At 37.1% G+C, this 14,564-nt stretch overlaps 1 protein-coding gene across 1 annotated transcript in view; it reads right to left on the reverse strand.

Moving 5' to 3' along the window:
- Nucleotides 1–14,564, reverse strand: part of BMPR1B (bone morphogenetic protein receptor type 1B) — a 349,176-nt gene that overhangs the window by 19,414 nt on the left and 315,198 nt on the right. The window contains exons 7-10 of the mRNA XM_027837474.1: nucleotides 9,043–9,139; nucleotides 7,057–7,195; nucleotides 3,884–4,076; nucleotides 1,115–1,412 (exon numbers count right to left, since the gene is read on the reverse strand). Of these exons, the coding sequence (XP_027693275.1) occupies nucleotides 1,115–1,412; nucleotides 3,884–4,076; nucleotides 7,057–7,195; nucleotides 9,043–9,139 (727 nt within the window). The remainder of the gene's footprint in view (nucleotides 1–1,114; nucleotides 1,413–3,883; nucleotides 4,077–7,056; nucleotides 7,196–9,042; nucleotides 9,140–14,564) is intronic.

Genomic DNA, 14,564 nt, shown 5'->3' on the forward strand with positions numbered 1-14,564 from the left:
CAACAATTAGATTTGTACATCCAAGTGTGTTACTCTGAAAAATGGATTGTTGTGTTAGTAGCAAGGTGTGTTTTGGTTAAAGGAATATTTCTTCACCACCCAGTCCCAGGGTACAGATCTATGTGATGATTATATAAGGGTGAGTTCCTGCCTGCAAGATGAATCCATAGTGCCTCACAAAATAATAGTGGAAACTTTTGGAAGCCACTTAAAAATATCTTCTTATAGGATCTGAATCCTATAAGAATCCTATTAACCTAAGTATAGGTTAATACTTAAAAATATAAAACAGATTTAACTTCCTGAGATATTTTAAGATCTGAAAAGAAGGGGGCTCTTTAAGCTTTGGTGTTAACCATCCTGATAATTACTTCTTATTTCCTATCTACCCAAAGTCCCTGGATGTGAAGATTCACCCATTTCCTCTTTGTTTTCACAATTTTTAAAAAGAGCCCTTTGTCTCTTGTCCCAGCCATCTCTTCACTGTCTTGGAAACCCCAATTCACTGAGCTTTTCTTCAGACTGTGCTTTCCAGCCTTTTAGCCACCGTCATAATTTTCTTTGGAATGCTTTTCATACTTTCCATGCTAGTCCCCAGGTAGGATTCTGAAAGCATGGTCCTCTGCTGATGAGAGGAGGACAAGGAGGAATTACAGAAAGAGAATGAGGAGGAAGAGCAGGAAGAAGAGAAGGAGAAAGAAGAGAAGAAGGAAGAGGAGAAGGAATTGAGTGTGACCTCTAACCCATAACTCAGTTCAGTGATGAATACAGCAAAGCTATCACTGACATAAAAACCTTTTTAGTTGCAAAGAAATTTATCTTAAATAAAAATGGAAATCTACAAAACCTGTCATTACTTGATGAAGTGCTGAAAAAAGGACCCCCAAAGTATGCAATCTGTAAAAAGTAAGATGAGATATATAGGAATGAACACCAACCAGCTGAGGAGCAGAAGGAGAACAGGACGCTGGTCCATATTCTTGCATAGACTCCCTATAAGACCTTTGACTAGCCATACTCTAAGGGGTTGGAGAAGATTATCCATCCCTAAGGTACCTTCCAAGCTTAATATTCTATGATTCTAAGACCCCTGTCCGGCCGCTTTGATACTAACCTAATAAACTTAACTGCCAATCCCAGATCAGCGATACAGCATGCTCCATTTTTCTTCACCAGGATGTTCTTACTTTTCAGATCACGATGAGCAATTGCTGGTTTTCCTTGAGTGCTAAAGATCTCTGTATGTAAGTGGCATAGACCACTGACTGAAGAATAGGCCAACTTTAACATTCCTTTCGTATCTAGGGTAGTGGACTTCAGATAATCATACAAGGACCCATTCTCATGGTAGTCTGTGATGAGATATAGTTGGGTCCAGGACCCTGTGCCTTTGATATCTGCAGCAATAAATCCTAAAAAGGAAGGGAAAAAAGAAAAAAAAAGAAAAAAAAGTTTGGAGATTGATATTTTCTCAATACTTCCAACAACATGATGCATATTGTTTGAGCTCAGTAGGAACCATGGGTTACTTGTGTTTCACATCTACTTCTGGTGCCTGATTGAAGCTATAATACTATTAAGTTACTAATACCAAACAAAACCAATTAAAATAAGGAAAGGAATAAGTAAAATATATCATGTGCAGTTAATCGGCAATTTTTTTCTAGAGTGTGCCAATTTGTTTAGGTTATCGGAATTACTATAATTCATGCAGAAGAGCCAACATGGTTTAATCAAGAACAGCTCATACCAATCTAATCTTATAGATAAGGGGAAGCTATAGATATAATTTGGTTCCATTTTAGCAATTATGATATTCTTGTGGAAAACATGGAGAGATGGGTGCTAAATGATAGTACAGTTAGGAAGATTAGGAAATTGGTTGAATGACTGGATCCACAGATTATTCAGCTATTAATGGTTTACTGTCCACTTGCAAAGTCTTCAGTAGAGTGTCCCAGGAACCTAGTCTTGGTTCTCTTCTGTTTAACATCTTTATCAATGACAAGAGATAAAACTTGCAGATGACAGTCTCAGTACATCAGTAGAAAGCACATTGCTGGTAAACATAGATAACACTGGTTAACAGAGTCAGGATTCAGAAAGATTTGACAGGCTGGAAGGTTGAATCAAATCTAATATTATGAAATTTAATTACCTTTATCAGAGATTATCTTTAGTTCATGGCTCAACAACAGTAAAGCAGAAGTGCATGTAGGGCTCTTGGTGGATTGTACGCTCAATTAGAATCGGCAGTGTGACATGACAGCCAAGAAATAATTTGATCTTAGACTACTTTAAAAGACATAGCATTTGGTATCATCACATTGTACCCTACTGTGATCATACCAAGTGATGTGTTCAAATCTGGGCATCATTTTTTAAGATCAGTGAAAAACTGGAGAGTACTCAGAGTGGGGCAAGTGGGAGGTTGAATAGTTTTGGAGTCCACTAAATATGAATCCCATTGATAAATATTCAATCCCATTGAAGACTTGGGAGGGAACTTTGGGGTAGGGTGGGCAGGATATCTATTTTTAAGTATTAAATATCTGTGTTTAAGTATTAAAAGGGCATTCACGTGAAAGAGAGATTAAATGTGTTCTTCTTGGCCCCAAAACACAGAGCTAGAAGCAACGTGTAGAAGTTATACAGATATAAATTTCACTTGGAAGAGAAACTTCCTAAGAAGCAGAGCTACCCCAAAATGGAATGAGACTCCTCCTTAGTGGTGTTCTTTTAAGAAAGGGTTAGTAGACTGATAGGGTTCTTTTTCAGGTAGAGGTTCTCTTCAACTCTGAAATTTTATGATTCTGTGAATAGAACAAAAATTCACTAAATAAGGACTAGACAGAATTAATCCATCTAACCAAACTAACCCATGTAGAAACACCTTTCTGTGTAAAATTTGACCAGATCATTTTAACCTAAGATGATTAAGAAGAAAATGAATTCTTGATAAAAACAAATTATACAGATAGAATTCATGAATTGTTAACTAGTCATTATGGACAGGAATTGCTGATGCATTCTGTAGCTGGGCCCAGTATTCAACATGAAGACAGAAGGCTGGATCTCATTTGGGAAACTGCCCAGCAGTTTCATTGATTCTATGTTACTCCCTTCTTCAGAACTTATCTTTTTAACGCCAATATTCTCCTAGTGCTGTCATATGGATGTGAATCACAAAATGCCACATTCTCACAATCACGCAAGAATCAAAACTGTATAGGGCACAACGGGAAATGCCAACTTTGGTTTGTGCAAGAGAAGTGGTATGTAAAACACAAAGATATTTATTTCACAGGGAAAGGAAGTGATCTGGCCATATATTGAGGGCAAAGGGTAACAGATGTTCAGCTCAAGTGCTACAATGGGACCCTTGAAATAGCTCTCTCCACTTCCAGGAGACCTTCTGTGGATAAATGTGGACTGTAATAAGAAGATATGGCATGAATAGGCTATAATCCATACCAATGAAGGAAATATCCATCCTAATGAGATCACTGATCCCCTAAATATAGAAAAAGACATTTTGTATAATCTTGCCTAACTTTGAAAAAATTCACTTCTGTTAGAACAGTCTGATGTGAGATGGGTCGGCGATAACCTAAGCAGTAGTGGGGATTTTTAATTTCCAGTCTCCCAAGCAATTATTTTTCTTAAAAGATTCCTCCTCCTCTCAGCCAATATCTGGAAATACTCTGACCATGTATTCTGAGGACACCTTGCACTGCAGGACTAATTGCCTGGCCAAGGCCAGGAAGACAAGTAAGGACAATGTTTCTAGGTAGTTCACATAAGTTGAATCACAAACAGTACTAAAGAAAATTTTAGAGCTAGAAAACAAATGCAGAACATTTTTACACTGATTTTTACTCACCCAAAATATTTTCATGCCTCATCAAGACGGTCTGATATATTTCTGTCTCTCTGAACCAGCTGGCTTCCTCAGTGGTGAAGAACACTTTCACAGCTACCTTTTCACCACGCCACTTTCCCATCCAAACTTCCCCATAGCGACCTTTTCCAATCTGTTTGACCATCTGAATCTGCTTAGCTATAGTCCTTTGGACCTATTAAATCCCAAAATACACTGTTAGTATATTCACAGCACAACATATTTGTTTAATCTCTCTTGAAAAGAAGCAATGACTACATACTTGGGCTGCTGCTTTTCTTTATATTTCAAGATAACTTTAAATTATTTCTATATTATGAGATAGTCTTTTATCTATTGATATTTTATTGGGGGAAAAACTTGGAATTAAAGGTTTAACACTGACCAGGAAAATAGAAAAAAAGGCTTTTTAGCATTTATTAAATGCCTACTAGGTACAGGCTAGGCTATGGCAGTCTTGCTATCAGTTCTCTTAGACAACAACTACTATATCACAGCATCTTGCACGAGGACCTCACGAATATTTTCTCATCATCACCAAAACCACAGCTTCTTCTTTTAATATGTGATTTATATTTGAAATACCCACTTTATTACTCAAGATGGCTGCCTATTCCAACCCTACCCCCTTTGTCACCCTAATTTAGAATAGGCTTAGAATCTCAGATTCTCTGTGAAGGCTCAAAGGACCAGAGTTGGAAGGGACCAGAGAGAAACTAACGACTTCATTTTAAATCAATTAATCAACATGCAATTATCAAAATTGCCCACTATACGCCAGGCACTAGGAATACAAAGATAAAACAGTCCCTGACTTCAAGGAGCTTAAATTTCTTTGAGGGATACATGTACATATATGTGTGTATATACAGGACATATGCAAAATAGAATATAGGTATGTGTGTAAACACAGAATTTGAGAGTTAAAAGGGACTTTAACAGTCATCTCGGTCCAACCCATACACAAAAAGAATCCTGTTATAACATCTCCAACAAGTAGTCATCTGGCCTCTACTTCCAAGGAGGGGAAACCCACCATCTCACAGGGTAGCCCATCTCTACTTTCAGAAAACTTGGATGCTTTTCCTCACATCAAGCCTAAACTTGCCTCTTTCCATGTCCATTGCTCCTGGTTTTACCCTTTGGGGCCCAACAAAGCATATCTTAAATCCCTATTCCACATGACAACCCTTCAGATACTGGAAGGCAGTTACCATGTTGCCCTTGGGCATTCTCCAAGCTAAACATTCTAGTTCCTTCAATCAATCTCCATGTTACAGACTCCAGGCTCTTCACCATCCTAGTTGTCCTCTTCTGTCAACCTTACTCTTGAATAAAACACCCAGAACTGGACACAAATGACCTAAAGAAGGTCAGGAGACACTGGGAACACCCTCTTCCTGAAAGCTGTGCACCTCTTAATGCAGCACAAGATCTCATTCCTTTTTTTTTTTTTTGGTCCACCTGACATTGCTGATCAATATCGAGCTTGCAGTCCACTAAGACTTTTTTCAGAACTGTCTGTTCTTGCTATCACTACCCTCTGGCCTCTAAAACCTCCATTTAAGGAGAGGGTTCAGCACAGGCATCTCTTCATTTCCCACATGGTTACACTACTTCTCCATCCTGCCAAGAATATGGGCCATCTCTTTTCTACTCCTGCTTTTTAGCTTCCTTTTTTATGTGGTCTTCCATCATTAGATTATACGCCACTTGAAGGAAGGGGCTATCTTTCTTTTTATGTATTTGTATCTCCAGCTTAGTGCTTAGAACACAATAATTTTGATTGTAATGTCTAATCTTTATTCCTTGATCTTTTCCACAGGAGTATGAAAAACTTAAATAAAATTTTTTTAGTAAAATCTAGCTAAAGTTTATCCACAGCGTTCTCCTCGATTACTAGCTAAATAATCCCATCAAAACAGAAATGAGATTGGTACATTCCAGGCACAAGGGACATCTGTGAAAAGGCTTCAATTTTTATTGTTATAGCAGGCAACAAATTAGAAAGTGAGAACTTTTTTCAAAAGAAGATTACAGCATCTCAGAGGTGACAATGAATAATTATAGATGCTATAGACTAGCAAAGAGCCAATGGAATCAATAACTGATGTCTAGAGCCATCCAGCAAAAAGATAATGACCTAACATTTGTACATGAAAGTGAATTATTAAATAACTAAACAATGTTTAATACACTTTTAAATTTAATAAGGCAGTAGACTGAGAGGAGGTATTGCCTAATACATAGATTGCTGGCCTTGGGGTAAGAAGACCTGAGTTCAAGACCTGCCTTTGACACATACTGGCTGAGTGACCCTGGTAATATCCCTTCACTTCCCAGTGCCTCAGGTATCTCCTGAAAACTATTAGTTGCAAAGCAAATGCTGACCTGCATCTATGAAATCACAGATTTAAAAAAATAAAGTGAGGACCTGATAGTGTACTACTATACCTAGACAAGGTATGAGAGAAATCCGGGTAAGGATAGAAAGGCTTGACCTCAATAATTACACATGCAAAAGGCAAAAAAATACAGGCTTATGTATCTCACCGAGTTTGCAGACTTTTTACTTTTGAACTTGTATTACTCCCCGCCCCTTGAGTCCTAAGAATCTCTCCTGTGTTTCCCTCATTAAAGCAAATGCCTTGGATTCCCCACATACAGTCTCCAAGGTTGGCACTGATGGCCATCGGGAAACTAACCCTCTCCTAAATGGAAAAGTCATGGACTTCACCTTGAAATATGAGTCTTGAGGCTGAAACAAAGCCTCCTTTCCCAATGTGATGCTTGGATAGGAATTACATGTGATCCTTCGGACTTAGGAAACAGGGCCAAGGAGCAAGTAATGGAACCCTTAGTGAATCCAGGGTGAATATGGTTCCATATGTAACACTTCCTAATCTGCTCATGATCAGAAAAGGCTAAAGTCTGGATTGTAATTCTACCCTTACATTAAAAAACAAACAATCACATTACCCTCTCTATGTCAAGAGGTTATCAGTTAGGACTGTAACTGAGCTCCCTGTCTACCTAACACAAGAGGGCTTTTTCCCTAACCAGTGACCTACTTGTTTCCCTAGTAAACAAGCACCCTGCGGTTCTTGCCATTTACAGAAGTTATGGTTTAAACTCCAACAGTATTCTCCTCATACCAGCAGAGGGAGCCCTGATCCACTTCCTGAGCTCTGAGATTGCTCAATTAAATCTTTCAAAGATTCCCCGGGAGGGATGTAAGTCTCATCCTGTTCCAGTCCGATGCTGTAATGAGGTCTAGCTTCTTGTCTTTTATACCTAAAGATGGAAAGAGGAGATTTAGCTGCCTGAGTACAGTAACAGGCTAAAAAAAAAAAAACCACTGCATAGAAAACGATTCACCAAGTTCACTCTGACACAAATCATTGACTCCCACAGTAGTCAACACAATGAACTACAATTATTCCAACAGAAATAATTTTATATTTATTAACCAATCTCCATCGTTACATTTTTCTCTTTTCCCATAGTTCCTGAACTTACTTCATTATCTCCTATCAATATTTTACATCAATATTATCAATATTTATAGTTCCTGAATCATACTTCAATGTGTTTACTGTGAGATTTAAAGAATCATTACTAAAGAGAACTGATGTTTTGACTAGTTTCACCACTCATTCCCTGTACTATTTTACTGTATACCACTATATTATTTATATTTTAAAATATATATAATATATATTACACTGTATACCACTGAATTCTTTGAAAGTTTACACTCTACTCATTATTATACCAATCCATTTGTTAGATAACCTTATTTTCATATTGAGGGTAGCAGAAGAGATCATACAGAGATCTAGAAACTGAAATGGGCCAACCTCTTCTTTTAGAAATAAGCAAACTGAGGCCCTGGGAAATGAAATGCCTTGCCCAAGGTTACTCAGTGTCACAGGCACTGATTCTAAGTCGCCTGATTTTAAAGCTGGGGCTATTTTTGTTCTTCCAAAACAACTTCCTTCTCAAATGCCATCCAGTCCAATGGGTGCCCGAAGAATTCCCTTTTCTAATACTCATGATGAGTGTTGATGGAACTTTCACTAGGTGAAAGTCTCCAAGGTTGCAAACCTCCAGTAAAGTACAACCACGATGTCCCAAGGAAGCCCATTCCAGTTGGGGACAGTTGTGAAAATAATTATTAGAAAGCTTTTCCTTGTATCAGATCTAAATTGGCCTCGTTGTACCTTTTGTTAATAGCTGCCAGTTCTAACCTCTGGGACCAAGTGGAGAAAGTCTAATCTCCTTTCTTCAATTGTCACTCAAATACTTGAAGGCAGTTAAATTATCATTTAGTTTTTTTTTTCCACAGACAAATGCAGAAATTTTTAAAATGGTAAGATGGACAAAAGGCATTAATTAAATCTGCAATTAAGCTTTAAAAATGCATTTCACCTATAATTTAATTTTCTTTTATTCCAAATCTTTTACCACAGATAATAATAAACAGACGAATTAAATTACTTGAATTGCAATTTTTTATTCTTTAGAAGACTAGGGTGGCTGGTCTTCTTAATGAGAATGTTAGGCTGAAGGCAAGTAGTAGGTACAATAAAATGCCTTGACAAGTTATCAACTGCCTTATCTATTAAATTTTAATAAAATTATTTTGATCTTATAAATTATATTTTAGTATTCAGTAAAACTTTTCCAAAAAAATTCTTCAAATATATGGGGGTAGTGGGGGAACAAATCTCACCTTTTTTCTTACAAGGACAAAAGTTGAATCCACTAACTAAGCTATGGTACCCCAAAGGCCTACAGCAGTTCAAACATGTATGTCAAACCTTCCTGTATGAAATAATATCTACAAAATAACTATGCAATTTCAACATCTTCAGCAGTGCAAGTACTTAGAGCTTCCATTTACCTCACCATTGGGGCTGATATTAATAAATGGCAATAGGTTTCAGCTTTGTTTTTTTTTTTTTTTAAGAAAAATACACTTAAAAGTTTCTATGTGCCTAGAAATGAGGTATATATTTGGATTTTTTCCAGGCAGTAAATGTGCAAATGAAACCTTACCTTATCCAAACACCTAGAGTATTGGCATTTGGAAGCTACCTCCTACACAGAAGGGTTCTACCTACATGTTAGAGACTTACCTGAAATAACAGAATAGTATTATAAGGATCAGAAGGAAGCTACAGACTGTCACAGATATCAGTATGGCCTTATGGTGTATGGCTCCATCAACAAATTCTGAAATTTAAAAAAAAATGAGTCATAACACGGAGATGCCTTTAGCTCCAAGTTCAAAGGCAGATACTCTCTAAAAACTGATTTTTTGGCAAGTTGTGAAAAGTTCTCTCAGTCTTTGATTTCAAACACAGTAAAAACAATCCTTTGCCCCTCTTCCCTGGGGGAGTTAATTCCTTCATTTTCATATCTCCGACATGGGGGTGAACTGTCCTAACTGGTGAGTGAGTGAATGCAAGTGAATGCCTACCCACTAAATCTAGCCAGCCCCACATTCTGTTCACATCTGCTCTCTTCAGGGAATTGTGGTGCTTTTGTCTCTAATCACCAAGAACATAATTGAAAAACTTCAAACTGAAAAGGGAATGGGGGGCAGGAGGGGCGGAAAACCAAAAAAAAAAATTTAAGAATACAGGTTGTAATATACTACACTAAAGGCCAAAGTGCCACACCAAAGAATTACAAAAGCATGGTCAACAATTAGTCATTAACCTTCAACAGGTATCTATTAGTTGTAATGTGGCAGGCATTGGGCTAAGTGGTGAGATACAAATAAAATAACGATGAAATAGTCCCTGCCTTTGAGAAGCTAATATTCTACTGGAAGAGATACCCCCTCACACACAAACATATATACAAAATGTATATAAAATAAGTACAAGGTAATTTTAAGTGGGGAAGGCACCAGCATCTGAGGAGATAAGAAAATGTTTCAGGTAGAAGGTTAATGTTTGAATTAAGTTTTGAAGAAGACAAAAGATTCTAAGAAGATAAGGTAACAATGGACAGCATTCTAGGAATGAGGGAGAACCAGTACAAAGACGATGGTGTTGTGTGTCAGGAACAGCGAAAAGGTTAATTTGTTTGCACAGCAGAGGGTGAAAAGAGTTATTAAGCCAAGGTTGCGAAGTACTTTAAAAGGTAAACAGCGATTTCTAACAACTTCATTCAGCAGCACATCAATTTTAGGTGGTTTTGATCCCCCCCCCCAAAAAAACCGTTGGCCCCTCTATAGCACAGGCCACCTCTTTTACAAATATTTTGATCCCACCACCTCCTGTTTTCCTTAGCAGAATGGCTTTTCTCATTCTACCCACCTTTTTAATCTCCTACTATCCTGTGTCTATGAACACAGCGAATATCTGACCAAAAAAACTCAATAACCTCATCAGATCCCACCATTCTTGCTAGCTATTGTCTTGTATCTCTCCTTTTCTCGGCCAAACTAATTGAAAAAGCTATCTACACTAGGAGGCTTCACTTCCTTTCTTCTGAATCTCCTCTGAACTCCCTGTAACCAGCCTTCTGACATAATTCAACTGTAAGCACGCTCTTCAAAGTTCACAATAATCTCTTAATCACCAAATCTAATAACTGTTTCTCAATCCTCATCCTTCTTGACCTCTCTGTAATATCTGATATATCAGTCCATCCTCTCCTACTGGATTCACTTCTCTCCACTCACATATCCATCATCCTAATTTAGAACCTCATCACCTCCCACCTCAACTATTACAACTGCATCCTACTTGGTATCCTCACTGCAATTTCCTATCCATTCTAATCTTCCACATAGCCATTAAACTGATTTTCCTAAAGTGTAGGTCTGACCATATCACCTTCCCTCCCTAATAAACTTCAGTGGTTCCATACTACATCTAAGATCAAATATTAACTCCTGTGTTTGACATTTAAAGCTCTTCAAAATTTAGCCCCTTCCTACTTTTCCAGTTTTTTTTTTAATATTACTTTCCTCTACAGACATTATAGTCTAGCCCCAGAGGTGGGGCCACATGCGGCCTTCTAGGTCCTTAGGTGCGGCCTTTTGACTGAGTCCAAGTTTTACAGAACAAATCCTTTTATTAGGGAGATTTGTTCTGTGAAGTTTGGATTCAGTCAAAGGGCGACACTTGAGGACCTAGAGGGCTACATGTGGCCTTGAGGCTGCAAGTTCCCTACCCTTGGTCTAGCCAAAAAGGGTTGTTTGCTATTTCATACCCAAGATAAGACCTTTTCCATGTCTATGCCTTTACATAGTCTTTTCTCCAAAGCTTGAAATATACTTCTACTCCACCTTCACCTCTTCAAATCCTTTATTTCTTTCAAGATTCAGTTCAAACACTGCCTTCTATGTAAAGCCTTTCAAAACCACCAGTTTTCCTCCAGGTGCTAGTGCCTCCCCTGGAAGTCAAGTCATAGGCATTTTATTCAGCCTCTTCTATGCGTCCTTGCATTGTTCTAAGCCCTGAGGACACAAAGAAAGACAAAAAGAAAGAACCACCTTTCCTTGTTCTCACGGAGCTCACTATGAAATGGAGAAGACAATCTGCAAACAACTATGTAAAAAAAGACCTAAAAAGTTATAGTATATGATTGTGATGTGCTACAAGAAACGATAAGCACTCAGTGATCTTAGAAAAAACACGGATAGACTTGTATGAAATAATGAAGAGCAAAATGAGCTGAACCAAGAGAACGTTTTATACAGTAACAACAATATTATTTTAATAACAACTCTGAGTGAATAAGTCATTTTGACTATTATAACTACCTAAATTAATTACAAAGTACATATAGGAAAATGCTATCTGCATCCAGAAAAACAACTGATAAATAGATGTTCAGAATGATTTCACACACACACAAACACACACACACACACACACACACACACACACACACACACACACACACACTTGTGTCTAATGGTAGCCATCTCTAGGATGGGGAGGGAAGGAAAAAATTTAAAAAAGAAATTTACACAATAACTATTATATATTTCAAAGGAATCGTAAACTATACATAACAGATTTGCAATTTCATGTGCAATCATTTTTCCTATTCTACTATGTTATGGAAATGCTTGTTTTATCCCATAAATTAAATATAAAAGAAAAAAGGTATTAAGGAATATTAGAATGGTTGGGGTTTTTTTTGTTTTGCTTTGCTTTTGAAGAAGATAGGATTTCAACTTAAACTTGAAGGAAGTCAGGGACTGCAGGACAGAGACAATGAAGGGAGAAAATACCAGGCATGGAGGACAGCCAGTGAAAATGCATGGATGGCATCAGGAGACAGAACATTGTGTGTAAGAAATAGCAAAGTGGCCTCCCCAGCCCCAAACCATTCTGTATATTCTTATATAATTAGTTCCTCTATTAGAAGGTAAGTTCCTAAAGGGCAGCTACTATTTTTTCGTTTGCCTTTGTTTTCCCAGTGCTTAGCACAATGTCTACCAACTAGTTGGTGCTTAATAACTGCTTCTTGCTTGATTGATTTAAATTTTTTTTCTGTGTCATGCTACTACAATGAAATAAGCTATGAATCATTTTTGGGTAAAAACTTGATCGGTCTTTCGTGTTAAGTTTTTCATAATATCAGATTTGCTTAAAAGCAGAATATATCTTGATATTGAATGAATGTGGAGAGAAGATCAGAAGGCCATATACTGTTGGTAGAATGGTGACTGGCCTTAATTTTGAAAGAACTTTACATCCTAAAGCTCTAAGTTTCTTGAAAGAAAAATTTTTTTATGATTTGACCTTGAACCTATCTTGTTTCCCTAGCATATTGCTTAGGTACAAGTCAATGAAAAATAGAGTTGAGGTAAAATGTGACATCATCAGATGAAGTCTGATGCCTAATTTTAAAAGCGATTACCAATAAATTTCACTACAGAGCTATCACAGAGAATTTCACAATGAAGCTAAAGTTATGCTGAAAGAAGCATAAAAAAGGATGTCTATAATCTTAGTCTAGAATTTTATTTTGTTTTTTTTCCCTGTCAAGTACCTCCATATCTATTATGAATAAAGCTCATCTCAAGCCCTCACCTCCTACATGAGGCCTTTCAAGATATCCCTAACATTAGTTGTATTTATTTTGTGTATATATATATATATATATACATATATATATATACACACATACATATATATATTTTACATACTTACACACATTGTCTCTCTCCCCCAACAATATACAATCTCTGTCTTTGTATCTTGAGCTCCTAGTGATATCTTTTACTAACTAATGATATATGTCCGTGGAGGGAAAGAGTCATCTATTACATTAGCTCATCAGTCCCAGGAAGTTTGTGGAAGGAGTTACACTAGCCTACTGCCTGGCACATAGAATGCTGAGTAATGAATGTGTGTTGAATAACTGAAGAAGTTATAGGAAATGTGTATTGGGTAACAGATGTGTGTGTGGACATGTCTAAAAACTATCAGATCAGAATTATTTATGATTAACATATTTGTCATTTGAGCACTAAAAATAATTCAGAGACCCTCATGCTTAAGTAGGCGAAGTTTCTTTTAAAAAATGACTATCTAAAAAACATTTTTCCCCTCACAAAAGTCCAGCAGACCATGATTACATATAGTAAATCACAGGATTCCTAGTTAAGTTTTCATAACGACATTTTTGTCACAAAATTAGCTCATTTTTTTCAATTTCAATTTTTTTGCCCCCCCAAAAAGATTATATGTTTAAACACATTATATGTTTAAAATAGAAATAAGTCAAAAGCACAATTACTTCATATGATCAACACATGGAGGTCACTGCAACAGACTATTAGGAAATGTCTTCTGGAAATCCCCAGGCTTATAGCCTATCAACAATGTAAATGGTGAACAGAGAAAACTGTGAGAGGCCTCTATGCTTCCGCACTCCTCTGATCACATTTCAAATTTATGAGAGCAGTGAGACAAGAAGGCTCCTAAGGGGCTTGGGGTTTACTGTCATTTATTTGAAAAGAAAATTAATAAAAGGCCAAGTTTACATTCCTTGCCCCATCATCCCTATTACTTTCCTTGTCTTCTATCATGAATCAGTGATATCCACCAATACGCTAATATCCACCGATTGTTTCTGCTGGGGACAGCGGTCACGTGTTAATCTACCATTACCTGTTCTTTAGGCATTAACAATGTAAACACTCAAGACACTGGCAGTAGCCTTTGAAAGGAGATACCACTTGATGCCTATCCAGAAAATGACAGGACACATCATTCTTAGTGAGGCAGCATATTTCTCTTACCTTGTCATTCCAACTATGTGGTGAAGTGAAATGGAGAAGCCCCCAGTGAGGTCCCATTCACTATATTAGAGCAGATTTACTAAGGACCTAATGTGGTTTTAGGCCCCAGTAGCAATTCCTCAATGCTGATCTCATGGAAGCCTATCAGTTGTATTTCCCAAAACAAGAACATAATCTATGCCTATTACTTTTTTGTTTCTTCAAATATCAAGTATACTTTATTCCTATTTTACTTTTAATGCATGTGGCAGTTCTCTCTCTGCATTAAGTTCTGGAAATGATCAGTCAGGATCATTTAGTAAAACTCCATCATTTAGTAAAACTCCATCATTTAGTAAAACTCATTTAGTAAAACTCCAATATCTTCAGGATATTGTTTCC

The sequence above is a fragment of the Vombatus ursinus genome, unplaced genomic scaffold, assembly GCF_900497805.2.
Source record: "Vombatus ursinus unplaced genomic scaffold, bare-nosed wombat genome assembly UNPS02014821.1, whole genome shotgun sequence".
Lineage (NCBI taxonomy): Eukaryota > Metazoa > Chordata > Mammalia > Diprotodontia > Vombatidae > Vombatus > Vombatus ursinus.